At 42.7% G+C, this 25,300-nt stretch overlaps 1 protein-coding gene across 4 annotated transcripts in view; it reads left to right on the top strand.

The window, feature by feature from the left end:
* The window catches only part of ANKMY1 (ankyrin repeat and MYND domain containing 1), a 278,322-nt gene extending 253,707 nt beyond the window's left edge, over nucleotides 1–24,615 (top strand). For all 4 annotated transcript variants that reach the window (XM_029616456.1, XM_029616458.1, XM_029616457.1 and 1 more), the window contains 2 exons: nucleotides 20,772–20,926; nucleotides 23,275–24,615. In XM_029616456.1, the coding sequence (XP_029472316.1) occupies nucleotides 20,772–20,926; nucleotides 23,275–24,296 (1,177 nt within the window). In that variant the 3' untranslated portion in view covers nucleotides 24,297–24,615. The remainder of the gene's footprint in view (nucleotides 1–20,771; nucleotides 20,927–23,274) is intronic.
* Nucleotides 24,616–25,300: the final 685 nt, after the last annotated feature.

Here is a 25,300-nt window from a genome sequence, read left to right as displayed (position 1 = left end):
GGGCTACCGGCACCATTGGTCAGCCCCTGTCACATGGCCATCGGCACCATCTTGTGCTCATACCATGTGACAGGGGCTGACCAATGGCGCCGGTAGCCCCTGTGACATGGTATGGGCAATGGCTATCGGCCAGATTCGGGTTTCCTCGTTTCGTTTTTCAAAAAAACGAAACGAGAAAACCCGAATTTTACCACGAAGTATCCGAGTCAAAAAACGACCCGGTAGAAAAAAACGAAGCACATCTCTAGTGGTTACACAATGTACTTGCCCCCAAGCTTTGTGAGTGGACAGACACTACCTACTTTCGCAGGCTTCTCTTAAAACATTTTTCCTTTCCAAGCCTCACATTTCCAGCAGTAGAAATGTGGTTCCTTACTCACATTCTTTTCGTATCCACACTCCTTGTACTCCCAGATCCTGTGTGACTGATTAGCCATCAGACAGCGAGTGGCTCAAATTCACTTTGTCTTCACCGTGACACAGGTAAAACAAGAGCAGCGGCATGCTCATTATTTGGACTAGCATATGAACTGTGTGACATCAGAACTGTGTTTATCTGTGGAGGACATATAGCAAGTAGGTGGGGCCTTACACTATCATTCCAGGGGCCTGAAGCTTTTCTGCTAGAACATATATGGCAGCTGTGAGGTACAGCTCCATGGTTTGATGACTGCTACAAAGTAGTACTGTTTGCTTCTTTATGAGTGACAGGCACCCAGTTAGTCAGAACACCACATCCATTTGGGAACAGCTGACACAGAATGCACAAGTCCTATATTGTTCTGATACTATCAACAAATACAGTGGCAAGGCTTTAGGGTAAGGAAACAGTATTAGAAGAGCCCAACTAACATAGAGGTAATGTTACACTGTCTTATAACATGCTGTGGCTTGCCATTCATATGTCCAACTAACGGTGGGGTGCGTGATATAGCCATTCTGTGTTTGCCGCTGGAGATTCTGGATATGATTGCCAGACCTGGCTTCTCACCACCGTTGCTGTTCCTAACACGCTGGCTGAGATGAGGTACAACAAGGCGTTATGTTCAACTTGCTGTGTCATAGAACACACCTTCGGAGTTCTCAAAAGTAGATTTTGCTGTTTGGACAAAATGGGTGAAGCTTTAATGTATGCGCCACCCAGAGTAGCAGATATAGTGCTGCTCTGCTGTGTATTCCATAATCTCGCCCTACGTCAGGGTCTACCAATAGATATACTTCAGGACCTACCCCAAGATCCACCATGTCAACCCACAGAGGCGCAGGACAACCACTGAGTGGCAGCTAGCTTCACCAAAACTTGATGCAATGCCAATTTGTCTGTTACTAATCAACGACCCCTTCCCCTTCCATGTAAGAGAGCTGAGCAGAATGTTTGCATCAGCTCTCCTTTTGACAATCTTTCTTTTCCTGTGCATACCCCAAATCAGTCCAGACCAGTGGGTTTATTATACAAATGGAGGCAGAGAATGAAAGATTTTCAGGCACTGCTACATAACTGAGACTGCCACCTGCAGTCCCTCAGTATTTCTCTGTCTCCAGCAGATGGTAAAGGTGCAAACCTGCAGTCTGGAGTTGCTAGAGAAAAAAAAAGAGAAGAAGAAGAAAGATTACAGCTCCTCAAGGTGTCAGGTTCCTTCGTGGGCCATCCCTCAGGTAGAGCAGGGCAAGCAGGGGATTGTGTCGGGGGGGGGGGGGGGGGGGTGAAAGCCATGGGACCTGGTTCCCTCACCCTCTCTGGGTCCCTGTCACCCTCAGCGATCACCTTCCTTCCAGAATCACGGAACTATTTTGCTTTTATTCCCTTTCCTTGCCAGTGTTGATGCCAGTGTGTGTGCTTTAGGAAAAAAAAGGAGAGAAAGCAGCAATAGGAGCAGGGCTGAGGCAGCGATTGAGTGGCTGTTTTGTTTCACTGCTGAGAGGCAGGTAAGAGTGAGTGGGACTGGATTTGTGTTGTCCGACGGAGCTGGGTGCCTCTTCAGCTTCGGACAGCACTGCTGGTAGTTTGCTGTAGCAGGGGCTATTTTTTGGCGCGATCACTGTGGCATAGCGCCTCCCGCTCAATGCGGGACAGTTTGCTGCAGCTGTGGCTCTAAGCGGGTGTGTCTCAACGCGACCATGCTTTGCCTCGATTGCGGCTCTGGTGGGGTTGGAACCTCCATGAGACTCGCAGGGAGTGTTAGAGCCATGAGGTCAGTTGGGCCTGTTCAGGAGACCCTGAAGAGGGGTCAAGGGAGATAGCTATTTTAGCTCTTCGTGTTAGGAGCCAAACTTCTGTTAGGGACCCCCGGGATTCCTTTTTCCTGTGGATCAGTGCCCTTTGCCTGACAGGGAAGGGGAAGGGGCCTAGGGGGATGAGGAGCAGTATCAGGCTTCTACTGAATCGGAGGAGTTTTCTATGGATTTTGTCCAGCTCCTCCATAAGGCCTATTTAGCTAAGAAGGAGGCAGGATCATAAGAACTTAATAACATGCCATACTGGGTCAGACCAAGGGTCCATCAAGCCCAGCATCCTGTTTCCAACAGTGGCCAATCCAGGCCATAAGAACCTGGCAAGTACCCAAAACCTAAGTCTATTCTATGTAACCATTGCTAATGGCAGTGGCTATTCTCTAAGTGAACTTAATTAACAGCAGGTATTGGACTTCTCCTCCAAGAACTTATCCAATCCTTTTTTAAAACCAGCTACACTAACTGCACTAACCACATCCCCTGGCAACAAATTCCAGAGTTTAATTGTGCATGGAGTGAAAAACAACTTGCTCTAATTAGTTTTAAATGTGCCATATGCTAACTTCATGGAGTGTCCTCTAGTCCTTCTATTATCCGAAAGAGTAAATAACCGATTCACATTTACCCGTTCTAGACCTCTCATGATTTTAAACACCTCTATCATATCCCCTCTCCAAGCTGAACAGTCCTAACCGCTTTAGCCTTTCCTCAAAGGGGGGTTGTTCCATCCCCTTTATTATTTTGGTCGCCCTTTTCTGTACCTTCTCCATCACAACTATATCTTTTTTGAGATATGGCGACCAAAATTGTACACAGTATTCAAGGTGTAGACTCACCATGGTGCTATACAGAGGCATTATGACATTTTCCGTTTTATTCACCATTCCCTTTCTAATAATTCCCAACATTCTGTTTTCTTTTTTGACTGCCGCAGCACACTGAACCAACGATTTCAATATGTTATCCACTATGACGCCTAGATCTCTTTCTTGGGTGATAGCTCCTAATATGGAACCTAACATTGTGTAACTGTAGCATGGGTTATTTTTCCCTACAGGCATCACTTTGCACTTATCCACATTAAATTTCATCTGCCATTTGGATGCTCAAGTTTCCAGTCTCACAAGTTCTTCCTGCAATTTATCACAATCCGCTTTTCATTTAACTACTCTGAATAATTTTGTATCATCTGCAAATTTGATTACCTCACCCGTCGTATTCTTTTCCAGATCGTTTATAAATATATTGAAAAGCACGGGTCCCAGTATAGATCCCTGAGGCTCTCCACTGCCCACTCCCCTCCACTGAGAAAATTGTCCATTTAATCCTACTCTCTGTTTCCTGTGTTTTAGCCAGTTTGTAATCCACGAAAGGACATTGCCACCTATCCCATGACTTTTTACTTTTCCTAGAAGCCTCTCATGAGGAACTTTGTCAAATGCCTTCTGAAAATCCAAATACACTACATCTACCGGTTCACCTTTATCTACTGTTTAACCCCTTCAAAAAAGCAAAGCAGATTTGTGAGGCAAGACTTGCCTTGGGTAAAGCCATGCTGACTTTCTTCCATTAAACCATGTCTTTTTAAATATTCTATGATTTTGATATTTAGAACACTTTCCACTATTTTTCCTGGCACTGAAGTCAGGCTAACTGGTCTGTAGTTTCCCGGATCACCTCTGGAGCCCTTTTTAAATATTGGGGTTACATTGGCTACCCTCCAGGCTTCAGGTACAATGGATGATTTTAATGATAGGTTACAAATTTTTACTAATAGATTTGAAATTTCATTTTTGAGTTCCTTCAGAACCCCGGGGTGTATACCATCCGGTCCAGGTGATTTATTACTCTTCAGTTTGTCAATCAGGCCTACCACATCTTCTAGGTTCACTGTGATTTGGTTCAGTCCATCTGAATCATTACCCATGAAAACCTTCTCCGGAACGGGTTTCTCCCCAACATCCTCTTCAATAAACACCAAATCAAAGAAATAATTTAATCTTTCTGCAATGGCTTCTCTTCTCTATGTGCCCCTTTAACCCCTTGATCATCTAATGGTCCAACTGACTCTCTCACAGGCTTTCTGCTTTGATATATTTTTAAAAGTTTTTACTGTGAGTTTTTGCCTCTACGGCCAACTTCTTTTCAAATTCTTTCTTAGCCTGTCTTATCATTGTCTTACATTTAACTTGCCAACGTTTATGTTATATCCTATTTTCTTCTGTTGGATCCTTCTTCCAATGTTTGAATGAAGATCTTTTGGCTAAAATAGCCTCTTTCGCCTCACATTTTAACCATGCTGGTAATGGTTTTGCCTTCTTTCCACCTTTCTTAATATATGGAATACATCTGGACTGTGCTTCTAGGATGGTAGTTTTTAACAACGTCTTTGCCTCTTGCACACTTTTTACCTTTTGTCATTGCGATATAATTTGTACCCTGGTATAGCACTGTCCCATTGGTTATCCTCCTTCCACCATGTCTCTGAGTTGCCAATTAAGTCTATGTCATCATTCACTGCTAATCAAATCCAAAAACAAATCGACTCTTTATTGTTTTTTTTTTCTTTTTTTCACTATTCCATATATTTAGCCCACTAATGGGTCAATGAATTTACAACAATCCCCAAATGACTCAGTGGTCTATTAGCCTGAAGAGTCAATGTTTTATGAAAAAGAGAACATTTTTGTATGGAAAGAGAACAGGTTTCATATATTGGAGTTATAAACCCCCATGGGTGAGCTTGCTATATGTATAATCATCAACCCTCCTCCTCCATCCAATATTATCAATTGTCTGTAACATGCAGCGAATGTGAATATTCTGTGTATATGTGCATTTATACTTTTTTTGTTTGTTTTTTATGCGACAAAAATCATTTTTTTAAAAAAGCCTGCTTGTAAAATTAATGTCCCGACTTATCTGGTATCAAGGATAGCCCAACGCAGCCGTGTTTCAGGTTTGAAGCAAGACCTTTCTTCAGGGTATATTTCCTTTTCAAATTGTACGTCGGGGTGGAAAAATTCCTCTCAGTAATCCATCGTCGGGGTGGAAAAATTCCTCTCAGTAATCCATCGTCGGGGTGGAAAAATTACTCTCAGTAATCCATCGTCGGTGTGCAAAAATTACTCTCAGGATCCATCGGATGGATTACTGAGAGTAATTTTTCCACCCCGACGTACAATTTGAAATATGATTTTTTACCCTGTTTCACTCTTATCCTAGTTCACTCCCCTGTTTTAATGTAATCGCATTCTTACATGCTTGTTATTGTTATAATATAAACCAAAATGATATGTAACCTTGCTACATGAATTGCGGTATATAAAAATGTTAAATAAATAATAAATAAATAAATAAGATACCTCCCTCTGAACCATGCACTGCTGAGCGACTGTCGGCATTCCCCTTTGTTCTAGTTTAAAAGCTTTAAAGGTAGCGCCAGCAGTCTGGTTCCACCCTAGTTAAAGTGGAACCCATCCCTTCAGAAAAGACTCCCCCTTCCCCAAAAGGTTCCCCAGTTCCTTACAAAACTGAATCCCTCTTCCTTGCACTATCGTCTCATCCACGCATTGAGACATTGGAGCTCTGCCTGCCTCTGGGGACCTGCGCGTGGAACAGGGAGCATTTCAGAGAATGCTACCCTGGAGGTTCTGGATTTAAGCTGTCTACGTAAGAGTCTAAATTTGGCTTTCGGACCTCCCTCCCACATTTTTTTATGTCGTTGGTGCCCACATGTACCACGACAGCCGGCTCCTCCCCAGCACTGTCTAAAATCATATCTAGGTGATGCGTGAGGTCTGCCACCTTCGCACCAGGTAGGCATGTTACAGGCGATCCTCACGTCCACCAGCCACCCAGCTGTCTACATTCCTAATAATCGAATCACCAACTATGATGGCCGACCTAACCCTTCCCTCCTGGGCAGTAGGCCTTGGAGACACATCCTTGGTGCGAGCAGGTCCTTGCTTCAGGATCTTTTCCTGCTGCACCAGGTTGATGCTCTCCAATCATGAGACCTTCTTCCTCCAAGGCAGCACTAGGGCTGCCAGTCTGAAGTGGGACTTGGCTACTATGCCCCTGAAGGTATCATCTATATACCTGTCGGCGTCAGCTGCTCCAGGTCTGCCACACTAGCCTCTAGAGATCGGACTCATTCTCTGAGAGACAGGAGCACTTTGCATCAGATGCACATGTACAACTTCTCACCAGTGGGTAAAAAATCATACATGTGACACTTGATGCCAAAGACTGGAGGCCCCCTCTTGCTGCTGGACTGCCGCCTTCATCTCAGATTTGTTCAGTTGCTAGTTAAGTTTTAGGTTGCTATGGGAGTAGGAATGTGTCTAATTAGCATCCTTTAAATGTATTAGTGAATTCACTATATGTCTCATAGTAGCCTACAGGGGAATGATCAAACTCTCGATAAGGTGTGGAGAGTTCATGAAGTGAAGTTAAAAGGCTGATTTTTTTTGTGTGTGTGTGAAAGTGGCACCTGCCTATAAATTAAAGGATGAGCTAGGGGTGGATGGGTGAGGGATGGGAGGCTTGGGAAAACAAACACACTAACATCTGCTTATTAGCTGCCTTACTGACTGACTGTTTAAAAATAAATAAACCCACTTCTGTTTATTTGCTGCCTTACTATTAAAAGCACAAACACACAACCACACTAAATGATATACCCCAATAGTTTACTTCTCTCCAATGCTTTAAAAAAAAAAATGTCCCAAGCAAAACTTACTGATTACTTTTAGCCACCAGCAAGGTGTTACGACTGTCGCTGCCCGACGTCTCAACTCCGCCCACCTTACCTTTTTTGCGACTCCTCCAGCGGTGGCGACGAATGGAAAACAGCCTTCAACACATGTAACGATGGTCGGCCCCTGTGACATAGTGAGGGCAAAGACGATCGGTGCCATTTTGAGTACTGGCATCGGACGGCCGGCGTGCAGGAAGTCGCTCCCGGACCCCCGCTGGACTTTTGGCAAGTCTTGTGGGGGTCAAGAGGCCCCCCAAGCTGGCCAAAAGTCCCTGTGGGTCCAACGGGGGTCCCGGAGCGACCTCCTGCACGCCGTCCGTCCGATGCCAGTACTCAAAATGGCGCCGATAGCCTTTGCCCATACTATGTCACAGGGGCTACCGGTGCCATTGGTCAGCCCCTGTCACATGGTAAGAGCACAAGATGGTGCCGATGGCCATATGACAGGGGCTGACCAATGGCACCGGTAGCGCCTGTGACAAAGGCTATCGGCGCCATGATGAACCCGGCACCGAGGGTGTGAGAGTGCAGGGGATGGTTCCCGGACTCCCCGCTGGACCACCAGGGAGGTTTGGTAAGTCTTGGGGGAGTCAGGAGGGTGGGGGGTTGTAGTTAATTTTAATTTTAGCCGGGACATGAATGGAAATCGCCGTATTAACGCATCGGGGCGCCATACGGCCGAATGCAACGTATCTGCTCCCCGACGAATCCGAATCACTAATGCAACGTATGGTGTCCCTCTGCACATTCCTAATATTGGGCTGCTTAGCCCTTTAATTCTACTACAGGATAATTGGGACCTGTATTAGAGGCTTGGTACTCTCATGGTAGAAGAACATTTTAGGCAAAGGTATAGATAAAATAACATGGCTGAAAAATTTCCAACTCAGCCGCATTATTTTATTTATATAGGACTAGGTATACATCAGCTGTTTGCATGGATTTGCAAAATTCATGCATGCAAATCCATGCAAACAGGCATCACATGATATTGTGCTATATATGCTGTTTAACGCACATTATGGCTCTATCACAGCTTGATAAGTCCCCCTATAAGTTTGTTAAACTTGACACAGGTGTCCATAAGGGCCTGCCTTGTTGGCAGTTTTGCTCAGTTTCCTCATGTTCCTATTATGCTAAATTTTGGCTAACCTGGATGTCGGATATCACCTTTATGCCGATGATACCCAGTTTTTTATTCCATTTACTGCATCTATTTCTAATGCCATTCAAAAATTGTATAAATGCTTGCTAGTATTAAGGAATAATTATTTGCTAATGAACTCGTATTTCTGAATATAAGCAAGACTGACATTTTATTTTTATCAAAAGATTCATCAATGGAACACCCATCTCATTTACGTTTTGATGGTATAAACATCCAGATTTCCCTTAAGGTTCATAATCTGGGTTTAATCATGGATTCTTCCTTATCTTTCAAGCCACAAATTAAGAATATGATATGTAATTGGTTTTGTAAACTTCGCATGGTCAAGCATCTTAAGCCATTTTTAAATGAGACAGACCTGGAAACAGTTGTACATGCTCCATGATCTTGTAACTTTAGTTATTGATTATTGCAATTCTTTTTATGTGGGATTACCTCATTCTACTTTAAGAGCATTGCAATTTATTCAAAAGCTGCAGTGAGGATGACAACTGGTACATGAACTTATGGGCATATTAGTTCTGTTCTGATTCGCCTACATTGGTTGCCTATTAGTTGGAGAATTAAAGTTAAGATAATTTTTCTCATTTTCAAGGCCATTCATGCTCTGATCCCCTTTTTGTTTTAATTCTATTTCAAAAGTTTATCAGCCTACTTGCATTTTAAGGTTTGCTTCTCAAAATTTGTTGGTGGTATCTTTGGTTCATTTAGTACATTTAACAGAATCTAGAGAGTGTTTGTCTTATGTGATGGAACCTACTGTATGGAATGAGTTACCAGAGGAGATTAAGGGGGTCATTTTCAAAAGCGATTGCATGCGAAAAGGGACTTTTCGTGTACGATCACTAAATGGGGGAGGAGTCGGGGTGGCACTGGGGCCGACGCTGTGCAGATATCGCTTATCGCTGCCAGTTTCGCGCCGAATAACTACACCTTTTATGATGTAGTTATTCGGTGCGAAAGCCGGCAACCAGCGCACCGCAGTGGTGCGATGGCTGCCGGCTTTCGCAGGGCCCCCCCATTACCGTCGGATTTTCTAAGGTCTCCGACCTTAGAAATTGCTTTAGGTTGTACTTTGCTACATAACATAACATTAAGTTCAGAAATCTGTTGAAAGCACACATTAAAATCTAACATTTTATTATATTGTAGTTAAATTAATTTACACATTGAATTCCATTTCAAAGAAGATGCCTATGTTGAAAGTCATAGCCCTGGGTGCTTAGTCTTACTAGGTCAAATTTTCAGTAAGCTGCCCTAAGTGACAAAAGGGTAGATTTTGCACATGCCGGCGCACGCATGGTGGAAAATCCGCGACCACATACACATGCACGACGGATTTTGTAATCCGCACGCATATGTGCAAGCGGCACGCACGAGGCGGGGAGACCTGCAATTTTTGTGTGGCAATGCATCCCGGCCTTCCCCAGTTCCCTACCCCCCACCCCCCCACCTAATCTCCCTTCCCTTCCCATCTCCCCAGCCCCTAAACCCTACCTTTTTTTTTTTTCTTCTTTTTTTTGCATCTTACTTCAGCTCCCGAGCTGCCGAGCTGAAGTAACTTGCATGGGAGCACATTTTACTATTTTATAACTTGCACGCGTAGATGCATGCATGTTATAAAATAGCCTGGCTGCATGCACATGTGCACCGAATTTTAAGTGGGTGTGTACAAATCCCACTTCTACCATGTAAGACGGCGGATTTTAAAATGGGCGCGCACCATTCCTAGTATTTCCAGTTTGTCCCCAGTTCACTCCAAACCCCCTAGTTTAATAGCCTTCACTTCCTTCAGTTAGCCCCAACCCTTAAAACCCCGCAGACCTGCCTAGTTTTCTTTATTTTAGAAATTATACCTCCTCCATTGCAAAAGTAAACTTATGAAGCAAGGGTTCTGGCGCACACTAAGGTGTGTAAGTATTTACGAGCACATCTCTGGTTCATGCCCCAAAAACGCACAGACCACGACCATGCCCAACCCTTTTTGAAAACCTTGGAGATGTGCGCGCTGTAGGAGATACGCACGTTTCCGGGCGGCTTTTAAAATCTGCTCGGTACGCGCGAGCCCAACTTATTTGCACATCCCCTAATTAATGCATGCGCCGGCTTGTAAAATTCACCTTTAAGTGTACACCTGCATTTTTCTTCACCAGTGAAATTGTATACTTCCCAGGTACACTTCTTGTTACTGGGGCTAAATGTACAGTGTTATGAAAGTATGGACATACTTTTAATCAGTTGAAATCCACTTAGGTGGATTCAGCCATTCTACCCATATATAGGGGCCTCTTATATTTCCCTCTAAATCAGAAGTTCTCAACCCAGTCCTTGTGAATATCCTGAAAGCCTGACTAAGTATGTCTCAAGGACTGGGTTGAGTGCTCCTGCTCTAAATTGCTATCTCCAATTAGAATGGGACATATTTTCGTAGATTAAGGGGCAACATGATCCAATTGTAAGAGAATACCTTTGGGTAGTTGCCAGAATCAATTGTGCTCTAAGCAGTATACAAATCTTTGAATTTCTAAAAGAGGCAGATTGTGTGTCTCACTCTCTCTCTCCCTCTTGCAATAAGTTGTATAAAGCACACAAGCCACACAGGGATTGTTGTGTGCAGGGTAGTAAATGCAGACCTAAGTCAGGGATCTGTAGACACTTTCCTTATTTTGGAGAGGTAAAGCAAGTTTAAGGCTTTCCATTCCTGTTTTTCTTCTTTAAAGTCCTAAAGGCATAGATTGAGAAAATGTAGGAGCTTCCTATTTGTGGATGATAGCTTTTGTTCAAAGAGTTTTTCAGGGAGGAAGGAATCCTAGCCTGAAGTAAGTAAATTCCAGTTGATTTTCCAGAAGGGGCCTGGAAAGCTCACTGCTGCCCACTGTGATTTATTCAAGAACATAAAACATAAACATGCCAGACTAGGTCAGACCAAGGGTCCATCAAGCCCAGCATCCTGTTTCCAGCAGTGGCCAATCCAAGTCACATGTACCTGGAAAGTACCCATCATTAAATAGATCCCAAGCTACTATTCCTTATTGATTAATAGCAGTTTATGGACTTCTTCTCTAGGAACTTATCCAAACCTTTTTTAAACCCAGTTACACTAACTGCCATAACCACATCCTCTGGCATTGAATTCCAAAGCTTAATTATGCATTGAGTGAAAAAGAATTGTCTCTGATTTGTTTTAAATGAGCTACTTGCAAACTTCATGGAATTCCCTCTATAGTCTTTTTATTGCCTGAGAGTCACGATTTGCATTTACTTGTTCAAATCTTTCATGATTTTATAGACCTCTTTATCCTTTCCTCAAAGGAGAGCTGTTCCATCCCCTTTATCAATTTGGTCACTCTTCTTTGTAATTTCTCCAGTGCAATTATATCTTTTTTGAGATCCGGTGACCAGCATTACACACTGTAATCAAGGTGCGGTCTCACCACGGAGTGATATAGAGACATTGTGATATCCACCGTTTTATTTGCCATTCCCTTCATAATAATTCCTAACAGTCTGTTTGCTTTTTTGACCACCACAGCACACTGAAATGAAGACTTCAATGTGTTATCCCTATGATGCCAAGATCTTCATCCTGGGTTGTAATTCCTAATATGGAACCTAAAATTGTGTAACTATAGCAAGGGTTATTGTTTCCTATATGCATCACCTTGCACTTGTCCACATTAATTTTAATCTGCCATTTGAATGCCCAATCTTTCAGCCTCACAAGGTCCTCCTGCAGTTTATCGCAATCCATTTGAGATTTAACTAATCTGCATAATTTTGCATCATTTGATCACCTCACTTATCATACCCCTTTCCATATCATTTATAAATATATTAAAAAGCACCTGAGGCACTTCACTGTTTACCTTTTTCCACTGTGGTAAAATACTATTTAATACTTCTCTCTGTTTCCTGCCTTTTAACCAATTTATAATCCACAAAAGAACATCACCTCCTATCCCATGACTTTTTAGTTTTCTTAAAAAACTCTCATAAGGGGCTTTTCAAACGCCTTCCAAAAATCCAAATATACCACATCTACTGGTTTACCTTTGTCCACATGTTTATTCATCCCTTCAAAATATGTAGATTTGTGAGGCGAGACTTCCCTTGGGTAAATCTATGCTGGCTGTGTCCCATCAAACCATGTCTATCTAAATGTTTTGTGATTTTATTTTTTATAACAGTTTCCACGATTTTTCCCGCCACTGAAGTCAAGCTCACCGGTCTATAGTTTCTTGGATCACCCCTGGAGCCCTTTTTAAATATCAGAGTTACATTGGCCACCTTCTAGTCTTCAGGTACATTGGATGATTTTAATGATAGGTTTCAAATTAATTGTAATAGGTCTGAAATTTCATTTTTGAGTGCTTTCAGAAACCTGGGGTGTATATCATCTGGTCCAGGTGATTTACTACTCTTCAGTTTGTCAATCTGGCCAACTACATCTTCCAGGCTCACTGTAATTTGGTTCAGTTCATCTGAATCGTCAGCCTTGAAAACCATCTCCAGAACAGGTATCTCCCCAACATCCTCTTCAGTAAACACAGAAGCAAAGAATGTGTTTAGTCTTTCCGCAATGGCCTTCTCTTCCATAAGTGCCGCTTTAAACCTTCTATAATCTAATGGTCCAACAGACTCCCTCTCAGGCTTTCTACTTTGGATATATTTTAAAAAGATTTTATTATGAGGTTTTGCCTCTATGGTCAACTTCTTTTCAAATTCTCTCTTAGCCTGTCTTATCAATGTCTTACATTTAACTTGCCAATGCTTATGCTTTAACTTATTTTCTTCTGATGGATCCTTCTTCCAATTTTTGAATGAAGATCTTTTGGCTAAAATAGTCTCTTTCACCTCATTTTTTAACATGCCGGCAAACGTTTGGCCATCTTTCCACCTTTTCTAATGCATGGAATACAACTGGACTGTGCTTCTAAGATGGTATTTTTTAACAATGTCCATGCCTGTTGTACACTCTTAACCTTTTTAGCTGCACCTTTCGGGGTTTTTTTGTTTTGTTTTTTTTTTTTTAACTATTTTTCTGATTTTGTCAGTTTCCCTTTTGAATGTTCAGTGCTAGAGCCATGATTTACTTACTGTCCCCCTGCCTGTCAATAATTCAGATTTGATCACAGTGGGCCAGATTTTAAAATCTCTACGCGCGTAAATTGGCTTACGCGCGCCGGGCCTATTTTATAAAGGCCCGGCGACACGCATAAAGCCCCGGGACGCGTCTAAGTCCTGGGGCTTTATAAAAGGGGCAGTACGGGGCGGAGTAGTCTGGGGGCAAGGCCAGAGGCCTCTGGCACAGCAGCCATTTGCCACTGTGTTGGAGGATCGTGTGCCGGCAGGCGCAAAAGGTATAATAATTTTGGGGAGGAGTTAGAGTAGGGCTGGGGGGGGAAAGGTTAGGGGGAGGGGTGGGAAGGTTAGTTTAGGGGGAAGGGAATGGGGGGAGCCCGCGGGTGTCGGTGCGCACAAGGTACAATAGTATGCACCCCCTTGCCCGCACCGACCCATGATTTTATAACATTCGCACACCTTCGCGTGCATGTTATAAAATCGGGCGTACATGTGCACGTGCCGAGTAGCGCGCATACATTTGAAAATCTACCCCATTATGATCAGTATTGCCAAGTGGCCCCCCCCCCCCCCCACCGTTACCTCTCTCACCAGATCTTGCGCTTCACTGAGAATTAGATCTAAAATTGCTCCCCCTCTTGTTGGTTCCTGAACTAATTGCTCCATAAAACTGTCATTTATTCCATCCAGGAACTTTATCTCTCTAGCATTTCCTGATCTTACATTTACTCAGTAAATATATTGGGGTAATTGAAGTCTCACAAAACACGTTGCAAACAAAATTGAAAATTTTTATGTGCTTAGGAATTTATCTCACAATGTGGACCATCATACCACCCTTGGTTGGTTTAGGCAGTAAGCCACGCTTTCAACCATAACGGGTCATATTTAATCATCGGTCCGGAATAGTCTATTAAATTTCTTTTAAATTTCTTCAATTTTCTACTTTATTGAATTTACTTTTTTTTATCGTTTTTTGTCCATTTATAATAAAATATTTTTAACGGAGTAAGGAGCGGAATTGCCTTACTTGTGCGGAGCGCCTCCGCGCTTCCGAGGTAGTGCCTTCACTCACTTGTGCAGAGCGCCGCCGCGCTTTCAAGACTTCATTTTCAATGCTGCCGCGCTTAAAAGGCAGCAAATTCCGATCGAGGGTGCTCGTGTGACTTAGAGCTCCTGTAGTCCGACGTACGTTTCGCAGTTGTGCTGCTTCAGGGACTCTGTCCTAATCGGAAGGTTTAGGCTTAAGAAGAACACAAGGTTAGTTCCCGCCAAACTCTTTCAATATTTAAATGCCTTCATATTTGCTTCCGTCTAATTCATTATAATGCCTATAAAAAATGACAATAGATATGAGGCCACTTATATTTTTAGCACCAATATTTCTCAACATAGATTATGCACTCCCAAATGAATTATAGACTAAAACACGTTTGTAGTCTTCTCTTACCGCGTTCAGTCGCCTAATGCTCTTACCGGCATTCTGCTGAATTGCCGCGAGATCTAGGCTGATTTTATAGAATCACCCAACCACACCTGTGATCTGATTTGACAGAAGAGTGGATTCACATGAAGTGAATCCACTCAATTTCCTTGTTGAGGCCGCCAGGGGTCACTGTATGTAGTTCGAAAATCCATCGTTGTTCACATTGTTGCAGTTTTTTAATCCGGTCTCCCTTTCTCCAATGGGGGTGAACGATTTCTAAAATGGTCCATTTAATATCAGAGAATTCATGATTATGGTCTTTGAAATGTGTCACCAACGGTTCTTCTATTCGTCCTGTATTGATACAGCATTTGTGTTCAGTTAATCTAGTTCTGAACGGGCGTTTAGTCATGCCCACATATGTAAGTGGGCACGGACAAAAAATGGCATACACAACAAAAGAGGTTTTGCATGTCGCTGAAGGTAAAGAGACTGTCCGACCTGATGGTAAAATGATGGTAGTCTGTGGTGATTTTAAAATACAATGGGCACAATTTGTGCAATTCATAATTGGGTCCTCAACATTCCGGGACTGCTGGAGGCTAGAATGAACTACTTGATCTTTGATATTTCTGCCTCGGGAATATGCAATTCTAAGTGGTTCCTTGAATGAAGGGTGGATTTCTTGAAGAATTGCCCAATGTCTCCGTATGGCTCTGCTGATCATTGGAGTGGCTAGAATGTGCCTCATCACCATGGTCTGTGGGTTCAAATCCTCATGCTGTCTCGGCAAAAACATGAATTCCCTATTGGAGTAAAGGGCTTGTCGATAGGCTTTTTTGACACTCGACAGGGGGTATCCTCGTTGCAAAAATCTTTCTGCCATAATCTGAGACTGTTTCTTGAATTCCGAATTGTCTGTGCACAATCGCCGTATGCGCATAAACTGGCCAACAGATAAATTCAACTTAAAAGTGGTCGGGTGAAAACTATCAAATCTTAAAAGATTGTTGCGATCACTGGGTTTTCGATACAGAGTGGTGACAACTGAATCTTCTTTTTTGGTGATAAGAATGTCTAAATATATGTTTTAAAGACCCGTCCGATTCCGCAAAGGATACCAACTTCCTATATTATTGAATTATTAGATCTAGCTCTGAGTCACAACTATTTTTCTTTTCAAGATAAATTCTATTTACAAATTCGGGGAACCGCCATGGGGGCCGCCATGGCTCCAGATGTTGCAAATTTATTTGTAACAGCATTTGAGAACCAATATATTCAACAACATCCATGGTCCCTATCTTTGAAATACTGGAAAAGATATATAGATGACGTGTTCATCATATGGGAAGGATCACAGACAGCCCTTCAGGAATTCCATCTCTGGCTTAACTCATTAAACTCATGTCTTAAGTTCACCATGAATTTTCATGATCAACAAATATCATATTTAGACATTCTTATCACCAAAAAAGAAGATTCAGTTGTCACCACTCTGTATCGAAAACCCAGTGATCGCAACAATCTTTTAAGATTTGATAGTTTTCACCCGACCACTTTTAAGTTGAATTTACCTGTTGGCCAGTTTATGCGCATACGGCGATTGTGCACAGACAATTCGGAATTCAAGAAACAGTCTCAGATTATGGCAGAAAGATTTTTGCAACGAGGATACCCCCTGTCGAGTGTCAAAAAAGCCTATCGACGAGCCCTTTACTCCAATAGGGAATTCATGTTTTTGCCAAGACAGCATGAGGATTTGAACCCACAGACCATGGTGATGAGGCACACTCTAGCCGCTCCAATGATCAGCAGAGCCATACGGAGACATTGGGCAATTCTTCAAGAAATCCACCCTTCATTCAAGGAACCACTTAGAATTGCATATTCCCGAGGCAGAAATATCAAAGATCAAGTAGTTCATTCTAGCCTCCAGCAGTCCCGGAATGTTGAGGACCCAATTATGAATTGCACAAATTGTGCCCATTGTATTTTAAAATCACCACAGACTACCATCATTTTACCATCAGGTCGGACAGTCTCTTTACCTTCAGCGACATGCAAAACCTCTTTTGTTGTGTATGCCATTTTTTGTCCGTGCCCACTTACATATGTGGGCATGACTAAACGCCCGTTCAGAACTAGATTAACTGAACACAAATGCTGTATCAATACAGGACGAATAGAAGAACCGTTGGTAACACATTTCAAAGACCATAATCATGAATTCTCTGATATTAAATGGACCATTTTAGAAATCGTTCACCCCCATTGGAGAAAGGGAGACCGGATTAAAAAACTGCAACAATGTGAACAACGATGGATTTTCGAACTACATACAGTGACCCCTGGCGGCCTCAACAAGGAAATTGAGTGGATTCACTTCATGTGAATCCACTCTTCTGTCAAATCAGATCACAGGTGTGGTTGGGTGATTCTATAAAATCAGCCTAGATCTCGCGGCAATTCAGCAGAATGCCGGTAAGAGCATTAGGCGACTGAACGCGGTAAGAGAAGACTACAAACGTGTTTTAGTCTATAATTCATTTGGGAGTGCATAATCTATGTTGAGAAATATTGGTGCTAAAAATATAAGTGGCCTCATATCTATTGTCATTTTTTATAGGCATTATAATGAATTAGACGGAAGCAAATATGAAGGCATTTAAATATTGAAAGAGTTTGGCGGGAACTAACCTTGTGTTCTTCTTAAGCCTAAACCTTCCGATTAGGACAGAGTCCCTGAAGCAGCACAACTGCGAAACGTACGTCGGACTACAGGAGCTCTAAGTCACACGAGCACCCTCGATCGGAATTTGCTGCCTTTTAAGCGCGGCAGCATTGAAAATGAAGTCTTGAATGCGCGGCGGCGCTCTGCACAAGTGAGTGAAGGCACTACCTCGGAAGCGCGGAGGCGCTCCGCACAAGTAAGGCAATTCCGCTCCTTACTCCGTTAAAAATATTTTATTATAAATGGACAAAAAACGATAAAAAAAGTAAATTCAATAAAGTAGAAAATTGAAGAAATTTAAAAGAAATTTAATAGACTATTCCGGACCGATGATTAAATATGACCCGTTATGGTTGAAAGCGTGGCTTACTGCCTAAACCAACCAAGGGTGGTATGATGGTCCACATTGTGAGATAAATTCCTAAGCACATAAAAATTTTCAATTTTGTTTGCAACGTGTTTTGTGAGACAAGTGTGGTTCGTTGCACATTTCTTATTAACTGTTTCTGTATAGTGGTAATTGAAGTCTCCCATTATTAGCTTCCCTGATTTCTCTTACCATTTCACTGTTCGTCTCATCATTTTGGCCAGGTAGTACACACCTATCGCTATACACTTCCCCAACACACAAGTGATTTCTACCTATAGAGATTCAATTGTACATTTAGTTTCTTGCATGATCTTTATCCTGTTGGACTCTATGCCATCCCGGTCATAATTATATCATTACGATATAATTTGTACCCAGGTATAGCATTGTCCCGTTGGTTATCCTCCTTCCACCGTGTCTCTGAGATGCCAATTAAGTGTCTGTCATCATTCAGTACTATACACTCTAACTCTCCCATCTTACTTCTTAGACTTCTGCCATTAGCATACAGACATTGCGAAGTGTGTTTTCTGTTTGTATTAACAACCTGCTTTTCAGTTGTTAGGGATAATTTGGAATCTTTTAGACTCTTCCAATTAGTATGAACTGATGAGAAAAAATACTATACCAGTGGTATTCACTCCCAGCCTTCAAGTTTCATCAACAAATCGGGCTTTCAGGATATCCCTAATGAATTTGGAAGAGGTAGATTTGCATACAATGGAAGCAGGTGCATGCAAATCTATCTTATGCATATCCATTAGGGATATCCTGAAAGCCTAACCTGTTGGCAGCTCTCAAGGATTGGGAGTAAAATTCACTATGCTCTACCATTGGAGAGAAGAGCAGTTAGTACCCACTGGGGTTGGCTGCTGGCTCTAGATTTTCAGTACAGGATAATCCAGTGCTGCTTTTACCCCATCACATCAAGGACTTGTGTTCTTGGTTTTCTTAGCAGTTAATAAGGAAATAAGAACAAGTCTCTGCAAGCAATGGGGTAAAACCAGGACTGGATCAATATGTCTGACAATCTGGATCCAGTTGGCAATCCTAGAACCCACATGGTTCTAAAACCAAAGGAAGAGGATAGGAGGAGCCATTAGAGTTCAGGCACCAAGGGCTGCTCTAACACTCCTGGGAGCTTCCAAAACCTGCCATTTAAAAGATCACGCAGGAGAAAAACAAGGGGGACCTGTTTGTGGGGTTTATGTGTGTGCAAATGGAAGAAACACATTCATCTCCAACACAGAAGCATAGAAATGATGGCAGAAAAGGACCAAACAGTCCATCCAGTCTGCCCAGCAAGCTTATGGTTCTAATAAATGTACTCTTTGCCAGATTGTCACAACTGAAGTTTTATTTTAGTAAAGTTTACCATTCAAACGTCATCCAGTGTTTGGAGATTGTTTTGTCCAAGTCCAATTGTACAAACCCCAATGGCTTAGAAGGTAATCTTCCTCCGTGTCCTGGGAACAGATCTACAGCCGGAGCCCCTGCTCACCATAAGAAGGTGCGTTAAAAACATAAAGACGGTTTTTAGCTGTGTACTTCCTTATGAGGCCTTTAAAACTTTACCCTATTATGTAGCATTTCTTCACCCACAGGAATTAAAGTGTCCGTCTTTTTTAATGAAGCAGATGTAGGTAAAGTCTTTTTTTTGGAGTCCCTATGAAAGGGTTGTGCTATCATTTTAAACAACATAGAAAACCACCAACAACACTATTTGTTTCTTTTCATTTTCAAAACAAAACACACAAACAAACAATGTGTTTCCTTTTTTGTGTTTCAGCATGTTAAAATAAATTAGCATGCGCTAAGGGGTAGATTTTTTAAAAAAGCGTGTTCGCGTACTTTTGTTTGCGCACCAGGCGCAAACAAAAGTACGCTGGATTTTATAAGATACGCGCGTAGCCGCGCGTATCTTCTAAAATCCTGGATCGGCGCGCGCAAGGCTGCCGATTTTGGGCAGCCGGTGTGCGCCGAGCCGCGCAGCCTGCCTCCATTCCCTCCGAGGCCGCTCCGAAATCGGAGCAGCCTCGGAGGGAACTCTCTTTCGCCCTCCCCTCACCATCCCCTCCCTTCCCCTACCTAACCCACCCCCCCGGCCCTATCTAAACCCCCCCCTACCTTTATCCATGGATTTACGCCTCCCAGAGGGAGATGTAAATCCACACGCGCCAGCGGGCTGCTGGCGCGCCGAGACCCGACCCAGGGGCGGTTCCGGAGGGCACGGCCACGCCCCCGGAATGCCCCGGCCCGAAACCACGCCCCCGGGCCCGCTCCCAAAACGCTGCATCGTTCGGCCCGCCCCCGACACGCCCCCTTCCAAAAACCCCGGGACCTACGCGCGTCCCGGGGTTCTGCGCGTGCCGGCGGCCTATGGAAAATAGGTGCGCTGGCACGCAAGGCCCTGCTCGCGTAAATCCAGGCGGATTTACGCGAGCAGGGCTTTTAAAATCCGCCCGTAAATGAATTAGTATGTGCTAAATGCATTTCACATGTGTTAAATGAATTTGTGCATGCTAAATTGCTTTAGCGTGTGCTAAAACACAGAAACAAAACAAAATTATTTTGGATGCAGGTCCCTACTCTATGAGCCCCTTGCTGGGTCCTGATTCAGCAGTGCTCAGAGACAGAAGCGTAGAATCCATCTGCTGAAAATGCTGTGATTTCCTGGTTTTCTATGGCTCTGTTAATTTCTGTGGATGAGTTTTTCTATCTTCTACAACCAGTTTCAAGAAATTACAAATTTTAGTAGACAACACTAACATTTGTTTCTCAGATTTATTGTTTCCGCTTCATCCTGTGTATAGAACTATAAAACAGTGCTATCATGTATCCACCTGAGCATTTGAGGGTTGAAATAGTGATTTAAACAGTACCATTGTTATTTTCAAATTGATAAATGTATAGTAGTGTTTGCAATTTGATGTCCCTCTTGTATCTATCAAAATGCATATTTTGCTGAAGACAAAAATATAATTGTGTTTCCTACAGGGGCTCCACCTTTAAGTATTGCTATGGTTGTGGCAGGTCAGTAGGTGTGCAGCTGTCTCCTTGCCCTCACTGTAAGAGTGTGTACACTTGTAGCAGCTTTTGCAGAAAGAAAGCCTGGAATGAGTACCACAAAAATGAGTGCTCTGCATTCAAAGGTAGGTTCTAGAAGTTTGTGTTACCTCACAATGTATCTGGTAATGGAGGACGTTTGTGCCACTCTTCAGAAGGGACAATCAAATGTAACTGTTTTTCTTAGGGTGAGTAGTAAGCCAGCCATTTCAGAGATTACCTTCAATCAGTAAAGCATGGGTTGCTTTTAATTTATATATTTATCTATTTCTTGATTTTGCTTTCACTCTACACCCAAAAATCACAGATGGCACATTCATCGGACACACTATTATGATTTCTGAAACAAATGTTCTGGATATACATATACGAAACAAAGTTTAAAATTTAAAAGTAGGAAGGATAACTTTCAAACCTATTCACATTATTTCATTTGTGCCCGTAAGTGGATGCAAAGAGATTATCCTAGTGTTTTATCAACTGCATTAGGAGCTGCACAGTTTAGAAAATACCAAGTACTTATGCTCCGAAAGCATGTGCATATATTTCCACTACAATGAAAGCACTTACTTTTCCTACTTATTTTATAAATATATGTGCATGTATATTTTAGATGTGTAAAAAAAAAATAGAATATGATTGCATAAACCAGGTATTTTATAAAGTATGTACATATAAATACTTTCATGCACGTGTCTTTGAAATCATCAGTTTGCCAGTTCACCCAGTCTGTACCCAGTTCACTAAGATCCTCTAGCACTTCATCCTGAAGCCCCACCAGTTCACCCACACCTCCATCCAAAAATTGCAGACCGATATCAATTGAACTAGTTAATTAGTAGACATAAAATTGCACAAATAATTAATATTTGCGTTGTACACAAATATCTCTTATAAAATAGCAACTTTGCCCAGAAATGCCCCAGTCCACCCCTTTTTGCGCCAGTAAATGTGATGCATGTACTTTGATGCTTATAAAATAGTATGTACATGAATACAGGCTTCTTATGCAAATATTTTCTAATTTTCTGTGCATAATCCCTTTGAAAATGTACTCAGTAATGTCCAATTATGTCTGGGGATATGCAGGGGAAAAGCCTTTTGTTTTGGGTGACGAGGTTTTATTCGGGTTTGGATTCATTTACAGTTTCTTTCAGTTTGTTTCAACTGCTAAACTGAAAAAAAAATTCCATTTTTTAAAAGCCCAAAAGAAAAAAACAAAAAGAAATGGTTCCTTTTACTCCCCTTCCTCAGGGATGTCTGATGTGGAAAGGGGCAAGAGCAATCTCAAGCCACTCCTGGCCTGCTGGTTCCTGGTTTGAAAATGGCAGCAGTCAGCCCTGGAGCCGGCGCCATTTTGTTGGATGGCAGTACAGTATATGGCAGTACAAGAAAATGGCTTCAATTGGCCCCATTTTCAAACTAGGCAGGTCAGAAGCAATTGAAGATTGCTCCTGCCCTTTTCTACATCACAGACCCTTATGGAAGAATTAAGTGTGGTCCGGATAAGAGGTGAATTTCAGAAGTTTTAGGGGTTTTTTTTCGTTAACTTTCTTAAATGAAAGCCAATGCAAATAAACACATTTTGGGGGGATCAGTTAATTTTTAAACAGTACAAAATGCAAGTGTTTCATTTGTTTAAAAATGAATTTGCACTTCTAATTATGAGACTGATTTTCAATGCGTTGCTCATGCAAAAATGCCCCATACGCATTGGGCATACGTATGTGGGCCGCGCGCAAGCAAAACAAATTTGGAAAAGCTGCAGATTATGCACGTATGTACCCAATGCGCCGGAGGAATAAGGGCACAGAAAAAGGGAGGGGTCTGTACGTTCTGGGGTGGAGCCGAAACTTACTCACCTAACTCTGTTTGAAAACCGCAAACCGCGTTGCACATATGTAAGATGTCCATGGAACTTTACTGCTGCTGCTGCTGAGGAGGAGCAAGTCTGGAGATTTTGAGTTTTAGAGGTTTTGGGATAGGGTGAGGGGTCCGGGTCAATTGGGGGGGGGGGGGGGGGGGCATGCAGGATGAAGAACCAGAGGGGCCTGAAACACCTCAATATTAACTGGACAAACCGGCGCACTGACTGGAAAAGAGGGAAAGTGGCTCGCGCAGGCATGTTTTAAGATAAAAGGCATAAAAGCCGACAAAGTCCTCTGAAGATACGCACGCCAGCTGTGCTCGAGTAATCTCTTGTAATTCGGAGCCTACGTACACGTGGGTTTGTGTAATTTAAAACAGAAAAGAGAAAACAGACTTGAACAAGCCCGTAGTCAGTAAATAATGTCCAAACCAGCTGCATTTGTTTTTATGGCAAAATTTGTTTGTTTTAGTGAGGAACATTTTTATGGGATCCAATGAAGCCTTAAGCAAAACGTATTTCAGGTGATTTCTGCATTATAAAGTTGTTCATTTTTTTTTTTTCTAGACTTGCTTCAGAGTGCCAGTAAACTTCTGGCAGACAAACAAGAGAGCAGATTACAATTAGAAAGCGGGAAGGACAAATTGAGCACAAAGGCGGCGCCAAAAGGATTCGGGGATGAAATCGAAGGAAGCAGCGTGGACAATCTCAGGACAAAGACGAAGCAGAAAGGGATTTCAGCAGATGATGAGACTGAGAGAGGCAGCACAGGAAGTCGCAGCACAAAGGGGATTAAAGGAAAGAGATCACCTGAAGAAGGTGGTAAGGAGAGCGCCAGTCAGAAAATAAAAGGGACTTTGTCAAAGGAAGACTACGAGCAAAGTGGTAAAGAAAGCTATAGTAAAAAGAAAGGGAGACTGGCAAAAGGAGAAACTGAAGAGGGCAAGGAAAGTTATAGTAAAAAGATGGCATTAAAAGGGACTGGGAAAAAGGAAGATGGAGGCAGCCAGGAATATCTTAGAAAAAAGACACCAAAAGGGGCAAAGAGAGAAGATGAAGAGGATGACAAAGAGAGCCGCAGTAAAAAAGTGACCTCAAAAAGTATTCTGGAAAAAGACGAAGCTCAAGGTACCAGCAGGGAAAGCCCCGCTGCCAAGACGGGGCCGAAAGGGATGCTGAAAGGAGACGAGGAAGGAGGCATGCTGGAGAGCCGCAGAAAGAAAGGGCTTGCGGCAAAGGGAGAGACCGAAGGGAGCGGCGCAGGACTCTCCGGTAAAAAGATGCCACTGAAAGGGATGTTTGCCAAGGGAGAAGTGGAAAAGGGTTTCAGGGAAAGTCACCTGAAAAAGACGATGGCAAAGGGAGCCATAGGAAAGGGAGAAGCTGACAGGTTCGCTGCGGGGAGTCCAAGGAGGACAATGCCTGGTATCATGGCAAGGGCAGAAACCAGCATGGGAGTTCACGGGACCAAGAGGTTGCTGAAAGGAATTATGGCAAGGGGAGAAATGGAAGGAAGAGGCACGGGCTATTTAGGCACAAAAGTGGTAAAGACTGAATATTATATGATGGACAATTATAGTTTTATTTAATGTTATACAAAAAAATGAAGATATTGCATTGAATTTGTATCAATCCAAGGTGACTTGACCAATCTGCATTTTTTATTTGCTTGGGCATATCCTTTCCTCCCTCATACGCCTAACTCAACAGACAGGAGGTCTTAGACTCGAAACCCCTTACTCACACATCCTGATTTCTGCTAAAGCGATGCCAGGGAGGTCATCCAAAGCTTTTGTGGTTGACTTATACCATAATATCACAGCCTTACCCGCACATTTTTTTTCTTACAGTCATGTACAACTTTATTGTGCTTTTGATACACAGCTGTATAAAATTTTGAATTGGGTACTAGTGTTTCTCTTTTGCTTTTTTATTTGTGTTGTTTTACTTCCAGGTAGATTTTTAAAGTGTTGCTTGCACAAAATGGCCCAATATGTGCGTTTGTGGGCCGCGTGCGAGCAATGCAAATTTGAAGATGCTGCGAAATACGTGCATACGTACCTGTGCACGCATCAAGAACAAGTGGGCGGAAAATGAGAGGGTTATGTGCGTAACTTCGAATTTTAGAAAAGCTGACCATGGCGCATGTTGACGTGTTTTCTGCATAACTTTACTGGTCGTCCTGATGAGGAACAAGTCTGGAGATCTCAAGTTTTAGGGATGTCAGCACAAGGGTTCAGGTTCACGTGGGAGGCTTACAAAAGGGAAAACCAAAGAGGTCTTCATGACTGTTGGAGTGTGGGTGTGTGTTTGAGAGAGAGAGAGAGAGAGAGAGAGCACTGTAATAGGCATCCTCCATCAATGAATTCCAAAGCCTAATTATGCATTGAGTGAAAATATTTTCTGCGATTTTTTAAAATGAGCTACTTGCTAACTTCATGGAGTGCCCCCTAACCCTTCTATTATCTGAGAGAGTAAATAACCGATTTACATTTACCTGATCAAGTCCTTCATTTCCTCCCCCATGGCCAGAGTGCAATGGTCTATAGCTTACCGATGTAACACTGCACCCCCTCCCAAACCCACCTTGAGT

The sequence above is a fragment of the Rhinatrema bivittatum genome, chromosome 9, assembly GCF_901001135.1.
Source record: "Rhinatrema bivittatum chromosome 9, aRhiBiv1.1, whole genome shotgun sequence".
In the NCBI taxonomy this organism is placed as follows: Eukaryota; Metazoa; Chordata; class Amphibia; order Gymnophiona; family Rhinatrematidae; genus Rhinatrema; species Rhinatrema bivittatum.
Note: the sequence above shows the minus strand (reverse complement) of the source record. Positions and strands in the feature narration are given on the sequence as shown.